The sequence below is a fragment of the Mastomys coucha genome, unplaced genomic scaffold (assembly GCF_008632895.1).
Source record: "Mastomys coucha isolate ucsf_1 unplaced genomic scaffold, UCSF_Mcou_1 pScaffold23, whole genome shotgun sequence".
Lineage (NCBI taxonomy): Eukaryota > Metazoa > Chordata > Mammalia > Rodentia > Muridae > Mastomys > Mastomys coucha.
In genome coordinates, this window is record NW_022196906.1 from 38,754,656 (window position 1) to 38,777,154 (window position 22,499).

General features: G+C 47.5%; 3 protein-coding genes across 11 annotated transcripts in view; all 3 read right to left on the reverse strand.

The window, feature by feature from the left end:
• Positions 1-189: 189 nt before the first annotated feature.
• On the reverse strand, positions 190-5,571 carry Tmem25 (transmembrane protein 25). 4 transcript variants are annotated; one of them, XM_031346297.1, is made up of 9 exons: positions 5,346-5,569; positions 4,801-4,894; positions 4,258-4,569; positions 2,700-2,990; positions 2,377-2,508; positions 2,057-2,087; positions 1,799-1,899; positions 1,582-1,668; positions 190-1,434 (listed from the first exon to the last, which is right to left on the reverse strand). In XM_031346297.1, the coding sequence occupies exons 2-9, from the start codon at positions 4,868-4,870 to the stop codon at positions 1,361-1,363; spliced, it is 1,098 nt and encodes a 365-aa protein (XP_031202157.1). In that variant the 5' UTR covers positions 4,871-4,894; positions 5,346-5,569; the 3' UTR covers positions 190-1,360. The 4 variants fall into 4 exon arrangements, with proteins under 4 accessions (XP_031202157.1, XP_031202159.1, XP_031202158.1 ...); XM_031346299.1 differs by having other exon boundaries at positions 4,801-4,897; XM_031346298.1 differs by having other exon boundaries at positions 5,195-5,569.
• Ttc36 (tetratricopeptide repeat domain 36) lies at positions 5,546-9,103 on the reverse strand. Its single transcript, XM_031346307.1, has 3 exons — positions 8,803-9,103; positions 7,814-8,002; positions 5,546-5,868 (listed from the first exon to the last, which is right to left on the reverse strand). The coding sequence occupies exons 1-3, from the start codon at positions 8,909-8,911 to the stop codon at positions 5,606-5,608; spliced, it is 561 nt and encodes a 186-aa protein (XP_031202167.1). The 5' UTR covers positions 8,912-9,103; the 3' UTR covers positions 5,546-5,605.
• A 366-nt stretch (positions 9,104-9,469) lies between these two features.
• The window catches only part of Kmt2a (lysine methyltransferase 2A), an 81,284-nt gene continuing 68,254 nt past the window's right edge, over positions 9,470-22,499 (reverse strand). For all 6 annotated transcript variants that reach the window (XM_031346289.1, XM_031346286.1, XM_031346287.1 and 3 more), the window contains 7 exons: positions 21,479-21,649; positions 19,540-19,614; positions 16,906-17,080; positions 16,636-16,743; positions 15,771-15,854; positions 15,150-15,279; positions 9,470-14,327 (listed from right to left, as the gene is read on the reverse strand). In XM_031346289.1, the coding sequence (XP_031202149.1) occupies positions 14,052-14,327; positions 15,150-15,279; positions 15,771-15,854; positions 16,636-16,743; positions 16,906-17,080; positions 19,540-19,614; positions 21,479-21,649 (1,019 nt within the window). In that variant the 3' untranslated portion in view covers positions 9,470-14,051. The remainder of the gene's footprint in view (positions 14,328-15,149; positions 15,280-15,770; positions 15,855-16,635; positions 16,744-16,905; positions 17,081-19,539; positions 19,615-21,478; positions 21,650-22,499) is intronic.

Genomic DNA, 22,499 nt, shown 5'->3' on the forward strand with positions numbered 1-22,499 from the left:
AAAACACTTGGAAAACACAGGGTGGTAGTACATGGCTATAATCCCAGCACTTGAGAAGTGAAGGCAGGAAGATCAGATCATATTGTCTTTGTCCAATACTGAATTCAAGGCTAGCCTAGACTACATGAGTATCAAAAAACAAACACAAGTAAATTTTGAAGAAATGAACAAACACTTACTTCTTTGGTCAAAGGAGTTTACTGTGTGTGCAGCACTGTCCTAACCAGTAACATGAGAAAAATTACAAAACAAGATATGAAGAAAGGAAAAGACTCTGCTGTTTGCCAGTCATTTTCAGGTTGCTTTTTATTCTTTGGAGCTCTGTGGGCTCCTGCTTTCTCTGTCCCCCTAAAGCTCCTCCTGGCACTGTTGGATTATATCCCCACTGTGACCATCCCCTAAAAAACAGGAGGGGGCAGCCAGGCTTGGCCAAGAATATGGCTGCATGGTGGGGGAGACATGCAGAGAGGGAAACCACCAACCCTGAGTGCTCAGAACACTCAGTGAATTGCGGAAGGCTAAACATGGGGAACACAAGGCGGCCCTGAGCCCTCCTCTCTCCTGGGCAATGTGCTTAAAGTGCAGACACGTGTACAAAACAATGCATAGCTACATATCATCCTGGGAGCCAGCCCATCTGTCAGCTCTTGCTCATCTTGTGCTAACACCAAAGGCTGGCACCTGCAGTCCTCAGCCAATGGAGGTCTAATACCCAGGGAAAACAGTCTAGGGTATGACCTATGATGTCCAAGAGGAGGTAGGGACAAAAGGGTAGAAAGATATGCAGCAAAAGGGACTTAATTTGTGCTTGGCCAGGTCCCTGGGCAAGGGGCTGGTTCCTGAGCAAAGGTAAATTTGGTTGTATACAGATAGCAGGGGCTAAGTTTTCCCTGAGGGGACAAAGCTGCATAGCATAGGAAGGACATCTGAGTTGTGCAGGGACCCTCCTGTCCCCCACATAGGCATCTCTCTGCCTACCGCACAAGGTGCAGAGGACACCAGTGTGGGACATATAATAGGCCCATCTCTTAGATGTTGGGTGACACCTGAACATACCTGGCCAGAGTTTCATCTACCTGGACCAGGTTATCACATGCAGGGCCCCAAACTCATTGAGCACAAGGGGCTAGCTAGTTTTGACCAGTGGACTCACCAAGGGTACCCATGCCTTGCAGGTTAGAGTGCAAAGAAATACACATGCATGACCCACAGGGTATCCTTGCCAGGCAGGCTAGATGACAGTAACATGGTTTCTTCATGGTCACAACAGGGCCAGGCAGAGGAAAGCTTGAAGGAGACACTGGGGTGGGCACTCTGGGGAGTCCACAGGCAACCTGGGCCTCATGCCTCACCCTCAAGCTCAGAGCCAAATCTCATCACTGCTTACGCTGGACACACGGTAGATGTAGCCCAACATTGGGAGACGGATGAAACCTGTGGATCAGAGATGCCAGAGATTAGTAACCTTGGTTCTCTGGAGCTTGGAGAAGCGCCTTCTGTTGCCAGCACTCAGGGGCCTTTGGTATAATAAGCACAGGGATGGGAAGAGGAGGTGGAGAACAGGAGATCTCTGCTCAGTACCTCGGCTGGTGAGGAGGCCACCAGGTTCCGCTTCTAGAAGTTCTGGACGGCTGCTATGCTGAGCCATTGGCCACTCTGTTGCTTTCCCTGTGGGTGACAAAGGGAGTGGTGCCCAGGACAGGGCTTTACCTAATGAGGCATGTCTCCTAAGAACCAGGGTCTCTCTTTCTTAGAAGTTCTGAGCATTAAGCACAGGCAGAGAACTGGTCCTGGGTACCTCTGAGATCTGGAGTAAGGTCATTGAGCTGAAGGTTGGATGGGAGGGACATGTTTTCCCGTGGCAGGCGTACATTATTCAGTTTCAGGTTATTGGAGTCACTACAGGATAGATAAAAAGCTAAGATAGACCTTGGTACCAGCAGATATGTAGTCTATTTTGAGCCTAGAAATCCCAGGTTGCCAACTGTCTATTACTTTAAAATCCAGTGACTAGTATTTTAGTTTGGCCCATCTGCCCAGCCCCAGGAAGCATTACCTAGATATCAGAGAAGGACGCCGTGAAGGGCCTGAGGAGACAGAAACCATGTCACAGAGTCAGTGTGACCTCCCATCCTGGGCTCTGACCCATGCCCCTTCAGACTGAAGACCCCTGAGCCAAGAGTCTATCAAATACCCTGGCCCTGGGACCAGAGATGGCTTTCCAGCACCCATCCCTGCTTCCTGCAAGGCATGCAGTCTCGCCCACGGCCTGTCCTTGCAAGTGCTCTGCCCACCTCTGCCTGCACCTTTGCCGCTCACCCTCCAACTTCACTGTTACTCTTCCCCACCCTTGGCCTCCACTGCCTCTGGCCCTACCTTTTGTTTTCTTCTCTTTCCTGCAGACCAGGCAGGCCACCAAGGTACTGAACCCCACTAGAGTGCCCAAGGCAAGTCCTCCAGCCACAATGATGCCCAGCAGTGGCACCTCTATCCGTGTGGCCAGGAGCCCTGTAGAGTGTCCACTTGTTAGTTTCCACATGAGAAGTACCCCAATCCCAAACATGCCACACGTCCGACTACTCTATCCTTACTGGAGTGGCTGGGGATAGCTCATTCACAGGGTCTACCCACAGGGCAATGAGTCCTCCCTTTCCAGGACCCCTGCACGCACCTGAGGGTTTGCCACATTAGTTGCTCACCTGGAGCTGGAAGTGAAGCGCTGGTGACGCCCACATCATTGGTGGCCACCACCGAGAGATTGTGTGCCAAGCTTCGGAGCTGCAGCTGCACAGTGTGGTTGGTGAGCCAGGGATAGTTCTGAGCATCCAGCACCAGGAAGTCAGAGGCATTGACAGTCACTGGCCCATCCTGGTCAATCCAGGTGACATTGGCAGGTGGGTTGGCCCGCACCAGGGCAAACAGGACAACCAGAAGGCCTGGGCCCTGAGCTTCCTGGTACTTGGCTCCGACCTGGGCAATCTCTGGTTTGACTAGAGCAGAGCAGAGAATAACCTGCTTTCATTACAGCCTTTTAGTCTAGCCCTTTCTTCTCAAATATGGATGGGACAAAGGGCCTGGGCCTTTCTTAGAAAGAACATTAAAGAACAGGCAGCAGGATCTGCTGACTCAGCATCAATTCACAGCAATTAAGAGTAGACAACCATGGGCTGGTGAGATGGCTCTGCAGTTAAGAAGACTGGCTGCCCCTGAGTTCAGTTCCTGAGTTAAACTGGCTGGTTCTGAGTTCAATTCCCAGCAACTCCATGGTGGCTCATGACCATAAAGCCATCTGATGCCTTCTTCTGGCATGCAGATGTTCATGCAGACAGAGCACTCCTACATTAAAAATAATAATAATAAATTTTTAAAAAAGGTTTTGCCGGGTAGTGGTGGCACACACCTTTAATCCCAGCACTCAGGAGGCACAGGTAGGAGGATCTCTGTGAGTTCAAGGTCTATAAAGCTTCCAGGTCTACAAAAGTTCCAGGACAGCCAGGACTGTTACATAAAGAAACCCTGCCTTGAAAAACCAGAAAAAGAAAAAGAAAAAAGAATAGAAAGTCACTGGGGATGTGGCTCAGTTGTAATCTCAGCATTCTGGAAGCAGACGCAGGGGAATTTCCAGTTTGGGGCTGCTCTTGGATTCATAGTAAGACTGTCTTTTTTTTTTCTCCCCCGAGACAGGGTTTCTCTGTATAGCCTTGGCTGTCCTGGAACTCACTCTGTAGACCAGGCTGGCCTCGAACTCAGACATCCGCCTGCCTCTGCCTCCCAAGTGCTGGGATTAAAGGCGTGCGCTACCACTGCCCGGCTGTAAGACTGTCTTAAAATTGAAAAAAACAAAACAAAACAAAACTGGGCTGAGGTGTAGCTCAGTTGGTGGAGCACTTGCCTATCATGCACAAGGTTCTGGGTTCAGTGCTCATACCACATAACCCTATGATCAGAAGTTCAAGTCACCCTTGAAAAAAGTCTCAGAGTATAAAAATAAAAAGAATAGAGAGCCAGACAAAGGGTCTAGATTTGCATCCTGAACTTACTTCTTAATTGTGTATGACATTGGGCAGACTGTTTAACCTGTTTGTGCCTCAATTTCTCACTTGTAAAATAGGGATGAAAATAAAAATCCCCTTATACAGTGTTTATGAATGTCCCGTTAAAGCTGAATGTGTCACTCGTATGAATGATCTCCAGCACTCTGGAGGCCAAGGCAGGAGATTCATTCACAAGTTTGAAGACTGCCTCAAGGATACTTACATTGCACATTGAGGATGACAGAGGCATTGGCTGGCCGGCCACTCCCTGGGTCCTGCAAGGAGCAGTTAAGCTCATGTTGGGAGCGCTGGGCAGTGACAGTGAAAGTGCTGGTACCTCCAGAGAAGGCGTCCCCGCCCACACTCAGCAGTCGTGAGGTGGTGGCCTCCTGTAGCTGTCCATCCAGGTACCAGGATAATCGGGGAGTGGCAGAACCCCCTGCAACCCGACAGGTGAAGGCATGGTGCTCATTCTCCCTAAGCGCTCTCTCAGCCCAGGTCTGACCATCAATTTGTGGCGCCAGCTCCCCTTGACCTGGAACACAGCAGGCATCCTCAGGGAGGGGCTTGGAGAGACCAGGGTGAGGTCCAGTTACAGAGAGGCAGCAGGCCAAGAGACAGGGCAGCTGTTTTTTCTCACCAGGACCTGGATAAATTTATGGTAGGGAAGTAGGGATAGGGGAACCCAGCCCTGGAGCCTGGAGTGGGTATCTTAAGAGGAGATACAAGCAAGGAGGGTTTGGCCAAAGGATGGACAGGAGTGTACCTGAACTTAAGAGGGCAGGCAGGAGCAGTAGTGTGTGCCGGAGGGTAGCTTGGCTTAGAGGCAATTCCATGATGATCACAGACCGGCCTCCAGGCTGCTGAGAGAAGGTACCAGTCATGTAGGCCGAGCAATTCCTGCGATAATTTACCATGCACTGATGTAGACTGGCCACACTGGCCAAGACACGGGCACAAATAGACCCAAAAGAAGAGACCTATGGGCACACTTCGTCACTGTGCGGGCAGGGCACAGAGGTCAGCACTGACAGTAGATGACTACAGACAGACAGGCAGGCAGGCAGGCAGGCAGGCAGGCAGGCAGGTAGACAGACAGACAGACAGACAGACACATGCGCGTGCGCCCTTCCCCCCCAAAGAATCGTCCTTCTCTTGACCCAGTTCACTCCTCGCTGGCCTTGGCTCTCCCTCCCGTATCTCGCCGTGCACCGCTTTTCCAATCTCGGCTGATCAGGTGGACTTGGGCCTAGCAAGAGAGCGTCGCGGATCTGGGGATCGCCAGAGCATCCCGCTTTCGGGGCAGCTCACCTGGCTCCCTCCCGGAACAGAGCCCCAGCAATTGCTCAAGTCGGCCAAGCACCGCAGTCCGCTGCAAGGGCGGGGCCCGCGCCAGGCGGGACCAATCGCTGCCGGAACAGGCAGCTCCAGCCCCGCCCTGTCCCGCCCGCGCTACGGTCGCCACGGTGAGGCTGTTTAGTAAGCAAGTGGAGACAGAGCATACGAAGTCAGAGAGTCCTGAAAGTTTTATTGGGTCAGGGTACCCCTCTTCATCGTTCTGCCGGCCGCGTTCAACGGCCGTTGCTGGGCGCGCGCAGCTGCCCCATCATGTCGGCCAGCATGCGGTTGCACAGTGCGGCGTACGGGTTGAGCAGCACCAGTTGGCGCCGTGCGAACGGGCTGCCCAGTCGCGCAGCCTGCTCGAAGTCCCTGCGGGCGTCGTCGTCCCGGCCCTGAAATCGCGCCAGCAGCCCGCGCTGCACGAAGCTCTGGCGGGCGGCGCGACCCCGGCCGCCGCTCAACGTCACCGCGCGCTCCAAGTCCTCCAGGGCGCCTGCGGGCCGACCGGGAGAGGGCGCGGGTCAGCTGGGTGTGGGCAACCGAGCAGCCGATCCCCTCCTTCTTGCTGGAGACTTTTGAACCACGAGGGATTATTTTTAACATGGAGATGAAGGCTTGGGGTTTGCTAGAACTGGCTTGGGGGCCGCCCAAGGGCAGAGCTGAGATTAAAGTCCAAGGCTCTCCCTGGCCTTGTTCCTGGTATGTGCTAACACTGATGCACCCAAGCGCGAATGTCTTCTAGAGGATTTGGCCAGTGTGTTAGTGAATCTATCAATTTCCAAATAGATGTAGTTCACACAAGTGAAGCCTAGCACCTACCGTATGTTTGGTGACTCACCCTGAATCCTAGAGTTCAAAGAAACATATCCTTAGCTACACAACTATTTTCTGCTATAGTCAGTCTCCTCTTTCCCAGTACAGGCCATGAAAATGGCACTTGTCCATTTTTCTCCTTCATTATCTCCACGGTCTTCATTACTCTGTATCTAATTTCACTGGAAGAAGGTCGTGGAGCCAGAGCTGGCACTGTTTTATTTTTGTGATTCTCAGAGGAACATACTTGGGTTGAGTCTCAGAACTCATTTTGGAATCAACCTCAGACAGCCAGCTCAGGGTTTCTGTCAGGTCCACCCCCAGCTGCTTTCTTTGGACCCTGCCTCAATTCATATTCTCTAGTCTCCTAAAGAGGCTGCCAGGGCCCTTGCATTGCTCAGCACAGTCGCTGGAGAAAGGCTGAGCTTCCCTTAGTGGTTCTGGTTCAGGAAACACAGTAGGGCTATGCTCCCTACCTCGCCCAGACTGCAGAATGAGCAGCTCTAGGACCGGCTCAGTTTCCCTCTTTACAGCTAGTCTGCAGGAATCTAAGCCTCTACAAGTGCAGTTACCTCTTCATCTCCAGGCTTTCCATCTGTAGGTTGTCACCCACAACCTATGGCAGACAAGCTCCAGAAGAAGTTCTTGGGCTAAATCCTACTGTCCTTAGGATGGAGTACAGATTCTCTAGTTTAGGTTCTAGGAACACCCCCATCAACTAGTCAGATCTAGTCGCTACCAGGCCTCTGCTTAAACTTTCACATCCACCTGGCCTCCAACTCCTAGTCTTGTTCCCCCATCCTATGATCTCCATTCCAGCCACAGAAACTGAATACATCAGGTTTGATCCAGTTACCTCCCCTGCCTAGGCCAAATCCCTGAGTGATAATCACCTTCTTATCTGACACTTCTAGTTTGTCACCCCTGGCTCTCTGTTCACCTCTGCAAGGCTCAGCTTTCCAACCTTCCATGGGGCCTGCTCCACCCTGGAGATCGGAAGCTTCCCAGGCCTGTGTATTCTTTCTCGGCCCCAGAGACTGTGTCGACTCATTGCTCATCTTTCAGAACTTGTTCCCCTTCAGGAACAGGTCCCCATGCTGTTTCCTTTCAAATGTGCCTGCTGTTACCTAATTATGAGTTCCCCGGAGAGCAGTTTCATGGACTTTAGAGCCCCACCAACCACCTGGGTTCATACTTGAGCTCAGCCAGTTCTTGGCTGGAGGATGATGAAACTGCTCAGCCTCTGGATGCTTCCTCTTCTTCATCTCTACAAACGGAATGACCTCTAGGGGGGTCGTGAGGATTGTTATTACAGCCTAGTTGTGTGCATGATGCCTAGTTCCCAGTAACTGCTATACAAATGTTTTATCCTCATGCCCTCCACTTCAATCCTACTGTTGCCTAGAAGTCTCTTATTAAATCCATGAGCAGAATGCAGCCTCTTAATTCTCATATAGTCTCATGAAGCCCACAGAACCCATACAGTCTTGGATTCTATAGGTAAGAACATAGATGTCAGGGAGTTTAGTGTCTCTGTTTCTCTGCTCTCCACCCACAACCAACTCATCTCTGCCCTTCATGGGAGGGGTCCTTTCTGTGGAGGATCTCTGGTATCTTCCCCTCACCTGCTACATCCCCCTGGAGCCGCCGGGCTTGGGCCCGGTTGTTGTAGGCAGACGCTCTCTCAGGTAGCAGGCTAATGGCTTCGCCAAACCTCTCCAGGGCTGTGTGGAGGTCCCCAGCTTCTGCTGCCCTCACTCCCTCTAACTCCAGGGCCTTGGAGTGCTCCAGCTGTGCTTGAGGGAAAACTCCATCTGCACCAGGGAAGAAACAAGGCAGGGACATGTGTCCGGTAGGGAAGAAAACGGAAAGCCACCTTGGGCTTTGGCCTTATACTCGAATGAGCTGACCAGGTATGGGACACAGCAAGGTGACTTGCAAAGTCAGGGATAGTAACTGAGGTCAGTAAAACTGGGAACTAACATAGCTAAGAGACCCGAGAAAGAGGCACTGGGCGGTTCTCCTTGGCTAAGAGAAGCTCAACAACGCGTTCACTGGTGACTTGCTCTAGATTACAGCCCCAGGGTGTGGAGCTTAGATCTGAACCGCTTTCTTCAGCTTTTTGGCTTCTCCTCATTTTGCTTTACACACTCTGTCACAAAGGAAACCATAATCATTCCAGGTCATGAAAATTACTCCAGATCTATTTTTCAGGTTTTCACTCTAAAGCTTCAATAAGGCTCAGGCTTCACTCCTGCAGGAGCAGAGCCCCAAACATCTTCATTATCAGGCAGTGGACCATGCTGTTCCCTGGAGGAGCTAGCTCAATGTCTAGCTTATAACAATATGTAACAAATGAAGCTCTGCCTATGTTAGGATGGGCCAACTGAGCCACCATCATGTCCTATTTGTCTTCCATCCTTGCTGTGGGGAGGGTGGGTGTGACATTCAAAATGTCAAATATCTCAGTGGTTGACTTAAGCCAGCACAGAGAAGCTTGGGTCATGGAAGATTTTAGTGGTAGGCTTAGAGGTCTGAATGACAGAAACTCTGGCTTCCTCTCGGCAGATCCACCCTTGCCAACACCTGACCCACACCAATGTCAAGGGCTCACCTTCATCTCCCTCCTGGGATTCTTCCAGGTCCAATTCAATAACATCTCCAAAGGGGCTATCAGGGTTGAAGATGGCCTGCAACACTGCCTGATCATTTGGAGTCCCCATGATGCCCAGCTCTGAAGTCCCAACTGGTAACTCAGGGGTGGAGGAAGATGGCGGGGACAGGGTAGAGCTTCCACCTGGCAGATACTATGAATGGAGGAGGTTCTGTTTGGGGACCGCCTCAAGTAGAGTGGTGCCTTCCAATCTTGGTTCAGTCTCAGTGGCCAGGGTTACTGACCTGGCAGGGTGGTTTTTCAGTATTTCCCAACTGAACCCTCACCCCTAACACAGAATAAACAAATCTTGTTCCAGTTTTAAGGTGGATCGGAGATGAAAGGTATCCATATGGTTTCATTTTATTATAGTCTGTTTAATAACCACTACTTAACCTCCTACTTAATGAGATAGGCAGACAATATATGCAGCCCTTCTATCCAGAACCTCTGGGGTCCTGGACACGCATCACTGCTCACTGAAGTCCCACTCCAGACAAGGGAATTAGCTGAGTGATTCCATCTTAAAGAAGGGAGGCTGGAAGGCATTAGGTAGTCCATTTACAAGCCCCTCCCTCCCCCACCCCACTCCACCCCAACCCCAAGGCCAAAAGGAAGCTCAGCAGAGTGCAGCAATAAACTTGACATGTTTATTAATTAAACTATCACTTAAATAAAAAAAAGTGCATAGAAAATAAACATGTTTAAAAACTCCTTTTTTTGTTTTTACAACTATGTACACTTTTTACTTTTACATTCAGTCTTTCGTAGAGAGCTTTCAGCATTATTATTTTTTTGAACTATTAAAGTATTTTCCTTCATCCCTGCCTCAGGGAGTTAACACTGATGGACTTTAGACACATTTTCCTTTCCCCCCCATTTTGTCTCTAACCAGAAGCTTGGAAGAACACAAGGAAAAAAAGGGAAGCAAACAAAACAAACAAAAACCCCCCAAAAGATCCATTGTACATGACACAGCTGTAGAGAAATTTCTTATTCTAGAAATGAAGCTTGTCATTGTTCAGCTCGTGAAACAATTATTCAACTACCTGTATTTGCTAAGGAGACTGTTAAAGTTCAAGAAAAGAAACACCACAAGTCTATTTTTTCTTGGTTGAAAGACAGAACTAGTGTACCTCGGAACAAGATACCAGAAAGCACAGAACACAATTTTCCCCTAAATGCAGGTGGTGACCCCAACATTCATAACCGAAAGTAGAGAGACGAGGAGTACAGGTACCGACTGGCAACATTCACAGGCAGGAAGAACCCAGGTGATAGCAGTCCGCTCTGCACGCCCATCTCAGACGGGCGGGTGCGCATCTGTTATCCGTGTGTGGAGTCAGCGACACCGTCACCAGGAGCCTGACATTTTCCTGCCCCGACTAGCAACTGTAGCACAATCCTTATCTATAGTGTTAAGAGAAGTAAAAGCCATGGACTGAACTAGGCTTTGTTACAATGGTGCATTCCTATATTAGTTCCTATATATATATATTTATACTTATTTGAAAACCAAAACAAACAGACAAAAAGGTTGCAAGTTTTCAGAGTGTGAGACTTGACTGGTATTCATGATCCGGCACAAAACTATCTGCTCAATAACTTTGTATTGCTTCAAAATGAAGGGAAGGAAACGTAAAATACACCCAGCCCTTTGCAATGACCCGCTTTTCCTTAAAAAACAACAACAACAACAACAACAACAACAAAAAACAACTTGGTTTCTATGAAAAAGAATCCCAAATCCAATAAAAGTTAACATCTGATGAGGCTGTGACCTCTAGTATTTTCAGGTATTTGATTGAGCGTCAGTCCTTTAGAAAGATACATTCATTAAAAGATTTTTTTGTATGTGTGTTGTATTTTTTTTTTATTTTGTTTTTAGGGTTTTTTTTTCTTCTTTTTTTCTTTTTTTTAAATCAAGGTTGCTGCATGGTGCTTATTGGACTGGCCGGGGGATGACAGAGGTGAGCTGGGTCCTGAAAATGGAGTTTGGGTTGAAAAACCTAAGAAGTGCCAGGGCTTCCTCCTTAACTGTGATTGGTTTAAAAACAGGGAAGGGTTGTGCTGGACATGGTGGGCAGCAATGAAGGAGCCCAGGGACCAAGTTCCGACCAAAGGGTCAGCGCCATGCAGCTATTCTGGTTACACAGTTGTCACTGGCCACCAGGAAATGCAGCCACAACAGGTTCTAGCAGCAAAGCCGAAGTGAGCTGGCTCTCCGAGAACCTATGAGGTCCACAGCTGTCACTCCTGGGGCAGTGGGTTGCCCCTTGGGGGATTCTTGGGAATAACCCAGCGCAAAGTCCTCAACCTGCACTTTTGTGCGGAGGTTCTCTTGGTCACTTTCAAAACAAAGCAGATGTGTTTTGGAGACAGCTGTGCCTTCTGTTTTGTTGCCTTCTCTCCCGCATGTGGGGATACTCTGGCTTATCCCCCAAGTTGCTGGCAGGTATGCTGAATTTTGGCAATGGACTCAAGGCTGAGCTGAAAGAGGAATTTCTCGTTTCTGTGGTTGACAGTGAGTGGGAGGGCAAGGCAAACCAGCTGGCGGAGGAGGAAAGGTGGGTTCCCCCCTGTCCTCAGGGTTTGGGGTTGTAGAAAGAGGATGAGGAGGGGGCTCACAGTACAGCATGGCCTAGCAGGGCAGTAACTAGGTCTGTTAGCTGAGTTCCCCCCACCCTCTGACTGGCCTTTGGGTCTTCTCAAGATGAATGCATGACCCATCAGTGCATTAATCATTTCAGTAACAAATGCAGCTTAATTTTTTTTTCATAAAAAAAAAAAAAGGAATACAAGGATTTACAAAAAAACCTCACACAGTGCAATAAGAAAGGAAAGCAGACACTAGTGGGACCCCTCGGGCCACTGCATCTTGTTCATGGGCAAAAGGAGGGTGGGAGGTGAGGTCTGGGTAGAGTGCTTTTGCCCAGTCCCCTGCTGGCACTTCTCCATGATGACAAGGAAATCTCTGCCATCCTGGCCACAGTGCTGGGCTTCCCACAGTGGAAACAGTGACAATGTTCCAGCAAAGCCACCAGACAAAGTTCTTAAGGTCACGGAAGGAAAGGGAGCCCAGGATGGAAGGCACAGCAGAGCCACGAGTCCTGGCAGAGAGTTCTGGGCTGCGTCATATTGCTTTGCTGACTTCCATAAGAGAAAGGGTGCCCTGCCCTCCACTTGGACTACGCTACCCTGAAACCTTGTGGCAGGCGCAGAGATCTGCTTGATCGTGAGTGGTCATACTGTGCTTCAGGTTCAACAAGCTGCCCCTGAGAGGGCAGGAGGCGCTCAGTGGGTTCTTTGCAGGTACAAGGAATTGGTGGGCAGAGAAGGGAAGGAGATGATCTATGAGGCAGATAGTGATGGCAAATGTCAAGTTGCAGCTTCTTGGTTGCTAACTCAGAAAGAGAAGGGAGAACGAAATGGAGCCTGCTGCTTGGCACTCTGGAGCTGACCCAGAGGAGGGCAATGCAGCAGAGAGGAGGAGACACTGCTGTGCTAAGGTTCTGTACCCTCGTTCCTTGGCCATGGAGGGCAGTGGCCTAATGGAGCGGGTGACCTTCTTTCTCAATTATTATAAAGAGCAGACCCAAGGAACACTTATGTCAACGGGCACAAACAAGCTACACATGGAATAACAAAAAGTACGCTTTCCAGGGAAAGCTGGGCAGGAAAAACCAGACTTTGTGTGGACAGCTGAATATTTTCTCTCACTTCATCCTATGAAAATAAAAAATCATTAAAAACTGATCTTCTTTTAAATTAGGATAATACCGCGGTTTAAAAATAGCCTCGTCATAAGTGCTTCTCCCTATGAAGTGCTTCGCATAGAAAAATATACAAAATATATTTACATTATAAAACCTTAAATAGTAAACTGTAAACAGAACAGAGGAAAATCCAATGACTTAATTTAACAGGTTCAAGACACTGTCTTGGGGGAAGAAAGAAACATTTGCTGCTGGCTGTCCACACCCTAAGGAGTAATCAGGGCAGTAGTGTCATTGACTTTGCTCAGCCATGGGCTGCACATGGGTGGCAGAGGTCCCTTAGCACATGTGGTCTAGTCCCCCAAGTTTGGGGTCTTGAATCTGATTAGTGTTCTTGCAGCTGGACACTGACCTTTTAGAAATTCATCTTCCTATGTCTTCAGAAAGGGAAAAGAAAGTAAGCATGTCCCAGGAAGGAAGGGGCTGGGGCCTCTCCTGGCTATTGGACGCTGGCTGTTGCATGACTCAAATCCTATTTAAATAATCTTTCGCCTCTTGTTTAAAAAAATCTTGCTACATATATCTCTTTAAAACTCTCAATGGAGCTTTATGAGATCTCCAAATTCTGTCTGGTTATGGCCAATGGCTCCTGTCCACTTCCCCACCCGGAGTGCTTACAGGCTTGGGGGACTTTCTGTAGGCACTTCCTATACCAAGTAGGGAGTGTCCTTGAGCAGGGAGGCAAGCTCCCGCTACCCAGAAAGAATGGGAAAGCAGCAGATGAGGATGGAGGAGGGGAGAAGGGAGTAAAGAGAAGGGATAGAGAGGGAGCCGCTCCTATCATCAAGAAAGGTCACTGGCTATGGTAAGGCTCACAGGGTAACACTCCCACTTACAGCCACAGGCTCAATGTTTGGTAATTAATTGGCACAACCCCAAGACAGCCTTTTGACACCAGAGGTGCTAGGAAACCTGTCACCTAACCAAAGTGAACTCTTAAGTGGACAGATAGTAGGGAAAACCACCAGGCTGTTTGTTCAACAGATGGCCACAGGACTGGCCTAACTGGCAAACTACCAGGTATTCCACCAACCCTGTATCTGGGGTCCTGTCTGACCCGTCGCTTTTAGGGCTTGGGAGAGGGCTAAGATGAGGATGACAAACTGCTCTCTGAGGTCATGCTCAGACCCCATCTCCCACTCTGAGGAACCCTCTACACGCTCCTTGCAGGGAAATTCTCCCAGGAAACAGTTTCCCAGGTTTTTCAACAACCAGAGAGGGCCCAGGAGAAAGCCATCTGGGGATCTATTCTTTGAGACCCTTCTCTCTCCAAGACTATAATCACATGATGTGTATGTGGGACACTAGGGTGCTCAGCCAGAGGACCCTCAACTGCCCGCTCAATCCTTGGAGCTCTTGGGTGCTGGGAAGTCCTTCAGCATGGCTTTGGGTGGCCCTGGGTCTTGGTACTCCATCACAGGAAGATGAGCAGCTTTAGTTCAGGAACTTCCGGCATTTTTTGGCGCCACAGTTGCATGGTAGCTTGTTGCTGGCGTCCTCGATAGGGAACTTATAGTCATAGGTGAGCTCCTCCCCCCGGTAGATCTTACGCATGGCGAAGATGACAATGTGCTTCTGCCCATCAATATTGATGACCCGGGAGTAGCAGTTAGGTTCACAAGAGTGATTGATGAAGCGTGCAGCATTTCCATGCATGGTGGCATCCACTACTTCTGAGTCATCAATTCGGAACATGTAACAACCAATGCCCTACACATGAAGGGAAAGGAACCATTTAATTTACTTATGATTTTATTGAAATAAACCTAAAGTCTTACAAATGCTAAACAGTTAAGCAGTCTACCACATTCCCAGCCCTGACTTATGCTTTCTTTCAAGTGCTATGGGATGCGGGTGAAGGTCAGAGGATAACTTTCGGGAGTCAGATCTTCCTTTCTACCACATGGGTTCTGGGGACATAATTCAGGTAACCAGGCTTGACAGCAGGCATCTTCACCCACTAAGTCTTCTTAGGGTCTGTCGTAGGATTTCCCTATGTAGCCCAGATTGGCCTTGAACCTGAGGCTTCCCATGCTAGTTTAGGTGCTGGATGACATATCATACCTGGCTGAACTTGTTATGACTCAGGTTTAAAAACATTTGCTATGCTGCCCCTGATGTTACCTATAGCCACAGAGGAGCCAAGTTTCTCTTACAATTTACACACTTCTCAGACTACCTATTTTTAACATGCTTTGAGAAGGAGTTTCTAGATTATAGGCACTAGACTGGAGAAAAACTGTAGCCATGTACTTTTGATCCTGGGATCCACAGACCAATCATCAAACAGCAACTTTATTTACTAATCCTTAGAGGAGGTCAGAACATTTATGGGCTCATCACAAAATATGTGCATTTTAAAAAGGTTTTGTGGACTCAACTCTGCCTTCAAACAACAGCAACAACAACAGCAACTACCCACCTCTGAAGTGAAAGCATGTTATTCTTTTGGGATCTAAGGATCATGCTAAGGTTTGATGGCCCCTACCTACAGCAAATAGAAGGACCCAGGGAGTAAGCTATGGCATGCACCTTGCTGTCGTAGTATTTCTCACGCTTGTCCGTCTGGATGGAGCGGATGACATTGCCGGCGTATTCAATCACCATCTCTCCTGCATCGATGTTTCTCTTACAGAAAAGACCCCGACCATGGATGGGAGACCTAGGCCATGGAGACCAAAAAAATAAAAATTAAAAAAAAAAAAGGGTACAAATTTCCTTTTAAAAAATGTTTAGATTTACTTTTTATGTGTATGAGTATCTTCCTGCATGTGTGTGTGTACCATGTGCATAGCTGCTGCCTGTGGCGGTCAGAAGGAAGTGTAGTTACAGACTGCAGTTAACAACTGCTAGAAACCAGACTTAGGTCCTCTGCAAGGGCACGGAGTGTTTTTAATGGTGGAGCCATTTCTCCAGATACCAAAACACAAATTTTTCAAATTAATTAATTGTGTGAAGAAAGTCTGCCCCCACCTCATTTGTATGAACTGTACTGACATATTACTAAACACTAATGACTACTCCACCAAGCATTGCAATAAATCTATAGAAACCTCAACAACCGAAAGAGACATGCCAGTCTAGAGTCTAGTATTCAGTCCACTTTATTTGGAAAAATGTGAGTTTTCTCAAATTCTACAACCACAGCCCTACCTGTAGACACCAACCGCCTCCTTAGAAGTCTTTTTTAAGTGCCGGAATCGCATGGGCATTGGGAGATCCATGCTTGTTGCCCTCCTAAGAGAGAGGAATGATGTTATGAACTCAGTGTTCTGAGGTGTGGGTTGGGGGCGCCAGCAGAGTGAGCACACTTGCTCACTTTCAGCTAAGAGTGCCTCAGACCCTCTGTCCCTGCCTCCTGAGACCTCACTATACCTGTATTCACTGTGGGTTTTCTCTTTGTGACCCAGGCTAACCTTGAACTTGAGGCAATACATGCCTGCATCAGCCTCCTGAGTGCTGGGACCACAGGCATGTGCCCATGCTGACTAGCTCCATATTAACATACACGGCTCTTGTGGACAATGGTGACGGGTGTCACATAAACAGCTATTAGGAGAGATTACTGTTACAGAATACATGCATCTTACATTTATTCGGCTTTCTTCCATTTCCTATGTTTCGTTACTAGCCAGCTATTGCTACCTCAGTGTAAACAGTGGCTCGGTATTCCAAATGTCACCCAGGAAGCTGCCATTCCACCGCTGCCCCCACCCTCTTCTGTTTTTTATTTGTTTTATTTGAGACAGGGCCTTATGTAACTCAGGCTGGCTTTTAACTTAAGCTCAGAATGTAGCTGGGACTGATCTTAAACCTGAGATCCCCTTGCTTCTAAATCCTGAGTGCTGGGATTGAAGAGTGGAGTTCTGAAGACTAGTAACAGATTCACAAATATTAATGACTGTTCCACATCACAGCCTACTAGAAGCAGTAGTCTGCTGTATATTACATTAAACTCATGTTCAGCACAAGAGCTGCAGGAGAGTGAGGTGTCAGGTGACTGGGCATGATTGCTTACCGTGCGGACTTCAGCTGGACCTCTTCCTCTTCCTCATCATTAGGGTTGTATTCAGGGGGCTGTCGATGTTTAGAAGCCAGGAAGTTAAACATGTCAAATGCTGACTTCCTGGAGCCAAAAGATTAAGGTTTGTTTTTAGAGAAATATTCTAATAAAGGAGTAAAGATGGTGCCATTACTACTGAAGACCTCAGAGGGCAAGCGGGACAAGAGCTGTCATTAGATAACAAAGCCAGGACCTCAAATGCTTGTTAGACAAAATGGAACTTGCCTCAGGTGGACCTCAGCCCTGGCTGAGCCGTGAGGGTTCAAGGGGGGTTCATTGGCTTCTTCTGGTTTGTGGAAACGGAATTTGTAATTCCGACAGTGCTTGGCACCAGACAGCTGCTCAATCAGAAACACAACGGCATCATGGAGAATCCCCAGCATCCTCAGACCGTTCACACCTACAGAAGGAAAGGCACCAGGGTGGGAAGGGATGTAGCCAACAGAAAGCTGCACAGCATTAACAAATGGCTGTGTTAGAGAGTAGCAGCCAGAGGCTACCCAGGCTCAGGGACATAAGACATTTAGAAGTTAGCTTTAGAATGCTAGTGAAATAAAGGCAGATCCATCTGTCAGTACGGATGAATGGTTACCATAAACTGCTCTCACCAAGCTCTGGCTTGACTCCTGTGTGCTGAGTGTATAGAAGTGCCATGGGCCACTTCATTTCATGCTCATAATGGGCACCCAATGTAGGAATCACAAGGCTTTTTGGTAAGATTGAACAAGAGCCTTGTTCTAGGTAAGCACTCTGAGAACTCAACACTCTTCATCTTCACTATGGTATAAGCATTCAAAATTCCTCCTCATTTTATGAGAACATTTCTGTAGTGAGAATTTTGGTTTCTTAAAAAACCCAGTTATGTGAATATTTTTGTTTTGACCCCAGGTGTGGGATAGGAGGCTGCTCCAGTGTGTTCACAGCTGTTAGTTAATGTGACTGTCTCATGCTCTAGGAGGGGCATGATTTTTGCTAGCTGCAGACAGTTTACGTTTGGAGTTCTGGGGTCTCTGGAGAGGCGATAAATGCCAGCGCCCCAAGAGGGGTGGGAGGTGCTCAGAAGAAGAAGCGGGCAGGGGCTGCTTCCCCTGCTGCTTCCAGTTGCTGTTACTGTAGACTATCAAGTGTTCATGAGCAAAGAAAGAAGAAATTTGAGATACCCTGATAGCGTAGACTGGACTTGCCCCAAGAAACTCATTGAACCTAATCAGCAGGAAGAAGCTTAAACAGGTTTCTGCCCCCTTTCCCCTCTAACCTTCTTTCTCTTCTTGCTGGTGTGGGGGATCAGGAGGGATTAGGGTGGAGTAAGAGTTAGAAGGAAGGTAGACATGCACATTTGTATAAATGTTTGGGCATGGATGGTTAAAAGGTATTGTAAAGAAACAAGACACTGCAAACAAGGTTCTGTGATCACTGCTACAAATCTTTCTGCGGTAGCAAACGCTCATGTTCTACACATCTTTATTAGGTATATGATATTTCAACTAAAATATGACTTCTTAGGGCCTCTGAATATGGCTGTGTGTAGTACTTGCCTAGTATGTCTGACATCTTAGGCTCAATCACCAGTATTGAAAAAAAAATTCTGGCATTATTATTATTATTAGATAAAGAATGAAGGTGTTTATTGTGAATAAGCTCTCCATTTTAAGGTTTGCTTGTGCTAGGATCATATACAATGCCAACAAACATGAAGTTTATGTCTATGGCACTGTAAGGAGAAATTAAAGCTTTAAACCTGTGCTGACTAGGAAGAAAAGTTATGGGCCTAAGAATCCATCACAAACTGGCCACATAGGCCTGGGAAAGAGCAAACAAGTTGTTAGATATCATAAGAGCTGGCAGGTCAAGAAGACATAAAACTATAAACATAGAGGAAAACATGTCTACGCAAACGAGGACATGTCCAAGGCCCAGGCCTGCAAAGACGTGCCTGGCAGACACTAAGTAATGGACCATCTGGTCCTCTCAGATATGGTTTAAGGTCAGATGCTTTGTTGACTCAGATTAACACCAACCTTAGGAATTTTCCACTCTGTTCTACACGTAATAGTTAATATTTGAACTAGCCAATCATGTATGACCACACTGATCTCTTTGTTCCCTCAGACCTTTTTTCCTATAAAAACCTCTAACTTTCAAGCCTCGTGGTCGGCTCCATTATCTCCTGCGTGAGATAACTGTGGTGCCGAACCAGGGCGTCCTGAAAATTAAAATATACCTCTTGTAATTACATCAAGATGTGGTCTCTTGTGATTCCTGGGGTGTACGTCCTCCCGAGATTTGAGTGGGGGTCTCCCCCAGGGGTTTTTCACCAGCTCTTATGATATCTAACAACTTGTTTGCTCTTTCCCAGGCCTATGTGGCCAGTTTGTGATGATTCTTAGGCCCATAACTTTTCTTCCTAGTCAGCACAGGTTTAAAGCTTTAATTTCTCGTTACAGCACATAGAAATAAAACCCTACTAATGTGGTGCTAGGCAGCCTCGAGGGAGTTGAGCGTGACCACTGAGCTCCATGCCCTAGTGTAGAAAGAGTCTGAAAGCATAGACTGAAAGAAGACAGTCACAGGTTAAGATTCACTTATGTGAAATATCCAGACTAGGCAGATCCACAGGCACCAGGATTAGGAATGAAGTTAGGCAATAAGATAGTAACACACATCTGTGGATAGATACACTGAAAACCACTGAACTGTATGTAAATGAGTAAACTGGATGGTGTATGAGTTACATCCTAAAGTCCTAAATTATTTATTTAAATAGTTTGTATTTTTTTAGATGCAATTCTGCAGCTTACACTAACAAACTGCCAGAATATTTGGAGGTTGTAGCGAGATAACAGCAGCATCAGCCGTTACCTGCAAAGGAGAGCTGCTTCAGGCGGGCATTTGATCGAGCTTCCTGAACTTTATCTGTCAGTGACTTCCAGGCATCTGAAAGGAAATAGAAGAAAACTGTAGGTGGGAGAGAACTTGTGTCATATGTCTTACTGGCACTGGTACGGTCCCTGCCATCAGCTGACATCAGTGCCTAGCTATTCTCAGTCAATCTGATATGTGAGAAGAGACCAGGCACACTGTTCAGCAGGCTTCTTTTTAACAACGGGCAAGAGCAGAAAAGATACTTATACTTTCTGAATCCCCAGAGTATCGACGTCCCCTGATGCATCACCATTCCTAACCTTAAAATTAAATTTTTAAAAGGTTAGCAGGGATGAGTGTGGTGGTGTCTCTGGAAGCAGAAGCCCACGGACTTCTGTGAGTTTAAAGTCAGTCTGATCTACAGTGAATTCCAGGCCAGTGAAGGCTACACAGTGAGACCCTGTCTCAACAACAAAAGTTAATATATAAAGCACAGGGATCATTATGATCCCCTTTGCTTTTATTTTTAACAGAGTCAAGGTTTCATACCGTAGCTCAGGCTAGTCTGGAATTCACTTTGTCACCCAAACTGGCCTTGAATGTATGTACGGCAATCTTCTTGGCTCTGCTTCTGGAGTGGTGGGATCATAGCATGCCTAGTTTACACCCAGCCTTATTAAATCTTCATACATGTTTGTCTATGTATTTTTTCTTTTTTTAGGATGCACACTTCCTTTTTTGTTTTTGTTTTGTTTTGTTTTGGAGACAGGGTTTTGAGACATTAGAGCCCTGCTTCTCCTGGAACTTTCTATACACCAAGCTGGTTTCGAACTCACAGAGATCTGCCTTGGCCCTGGCCGCTAAGTGCTGGGATTAAAGGCATGTGACACCACCACCCAGCTTAGGCACATCAAGGTCCAGGTATCTTTGACTATTCGCTCTCTCTTCATAGCCACGCAGTCACCGTGTCTGTCTATCTGTCTGTCCGCCTTTCCTTCCTGTCTTTTCCCCTGAGCTGTTTATTTCCTAGCATTTCTATAGTAGCAATACGCTTAAGAATTTCATGCCTCCCAGTATTTCTAACTCAGTCTCCTCCATCCCCTTCGAGGTACTGGGGATCAAACTTAAGGTTCTGTACACACTAGATAAGAACTTTCACACTGATCTGTACCCCAGCTGTTTTTATTTATTTAATTTTTAAAAAGTTGTATCAGGCCTGGTCTCTGCCTATCTTGTAAGGAGCTGGTACGTAGAGCTTCCTGAATTATGTCAAAAGTCTCATCGGTTGTCACTATAGACTCTCTTGCCAACTTGTGTCCAATTCACTTCCCAATTTTCCTTTCACTGTTCAAACTCATTTTCTACCCAATACTACTAAAAACCAAAGTTTTTCTAACTTTGTTACATTTTGTTCTTTTTGTGCAAAGCTCCCTGCATTCCTCTTCGGCTAACCCAAATTCCAGATCCCCCTTTAAGTAGCTCTGTTGTTTGGTCCTCTTCCCAAGTTTTGGATAGCCTCAAAACTTTCACCCAGTGACCTTTCATTTCTTTTACACAACATTCCTAGTACTTACTGCCTAGGGGCCTTCGCTAAACTCACAGCCTTCCCTGAGAGCTCAGGGCTACCCGGCTGCGGCTGGACCATAACATTTGCATGGGGAGCTTCCCTGCTGTAGGAGCAGACCAGGTGGAGCTGGCAGTCACCAAGGAGAGAGCCAGGAGCACTGCAGAAAGCACGTGCAAGGATACAGAGAAGACGGCACCGCAGGAGGTATGGGGGAATAGCTGAGAGAGCAGCTCTAAGTGTGTGCCAGAAACCAGCAGCTCTCAGCACTTGTCAAGAATGATCGTGGTTCTTCAACAAGGCAAGCTTCTCCTGAGCATAGGAGCAACTGCAGCAGGGCCTGATGGAAGGCTGACCTAACAAGCCACTCACCTTCAATACTTTCCGCACATATTTGAAAGCCATCATCACTCGAAATTTCAAAAACGAGTCCTTTCTTTGGCTTTCTCTCAGTAATGCTTTCCTTCCTCTTTTGTTCTTGCTGGAGCCAAAGCATTAGAGGAGAGCTGAAACTGCTCTCTTCTTCTTCCATTGCTTTAGGTTCTACGATGGAAAAAGTATTTGCTAAAGCCAGTGTGCACCAAGAGCTATGCGCAGAATGATCTACACCAGCAGTTCTCAATCTGTGGGTCTCAACAAACAACCCTTTCACAGGGCTCGCCCAAGACCACCAGAAAACACAGATGCCTGCATTACTATTCACAACAGTAGCAAAATTACAGTTATAAAGTAGTGACACAAATCACTGTTTGGTTGGGGGCTACCACAGCATGAAGGTTACAGCACTAGGAAGGTTGAGAACCACTGCTCTACATGCGTCACCTCCACTGTTGAGGACATCTATCCCTCTTCAGCAGTAAGGGCACTGAGGTTCAAGAACTTGTCCTGGGTACTAAAATGGTGTGTGCGCATGTGTGTGTGCGCTGTGTATTTAATAGATTTCTTTGTTGCAGCAGAGCTTCTGGTATGATAATGTGATCATTTTTTTTCATACATAACTGCTCTCAATAGGATCAAGGCCTAGCCAAACCAAAGCAAACACAAATCCCCCTTCCTATGAGTGAAGCACAATTATGTCTCAGATCCTCTTCTAGAACTTCGCTCAGATTATTTCATGGGATCCTAAGGGCAACCACTGAAGTAGGCGGTATTATTGACTTTCTGAGGTAAGGTCTCAGTCTGCAGCCAGCATGGCCTCAGATCTTGCTATGCAGGCTATGCTGGCTGTCTCTGCTTCCCAAGTGCTACAGCTGCACCACGCCCAGCTGGATTCCTTTGTAAAGGTAAGAGAACCGAATTGCCCGTAACCCTACTGTACCGAAGCTGAGGGAGGTTGGTTAGTGTTAGCCTGGGCTACCCTAAAGTTCTAGGTCAATGAGGACAACACAGTGAG

Coding starts and splice junctions, on each gene's coding strand:
- Ttc36 (XM_031346307.1), bottom strand. CDS start 8,911: ATGGGGACTCCAAATGATCAGGCAGTGTTGCAGGCCATCTTCAACCCT. Junction 8,003..8,802: donor ATCCCAGGAGGGAGATGAAG/GTGAGCCCTTGA, acceptor TCCCTGGTGCAG/ATGGAGTTTTCCCTCAAGCA. Junction 5,869..7,813: donor GCTCCAGGGGGATGTAGCAG/GTGAGGGGAAGA, acceptor GTCGGCCCGCAG/GCGCCCTGGAGGACTTGGAG.
- Tmem25 (XM_031346297.1), bottom strand. CDS start 4,870: ATGGAATTGCCTCTAAGCCAAGCTACCCTCCGGCACACACTACTGCTC. Junction 2,509..2,699: donor CGCTTCACTTCCAGCTCCAG/GTGAGCAACTAA, acceptor GACACTCTACAG/GGCTCCTGGCCACACGGATA. Junction 1,900..2,056: donor CGTCCTTCTCTGATATCTAG/GTAATGCTTCCT, acceptor TCTATCCTGTAG/TGACTCCAATAACCTGAAAC.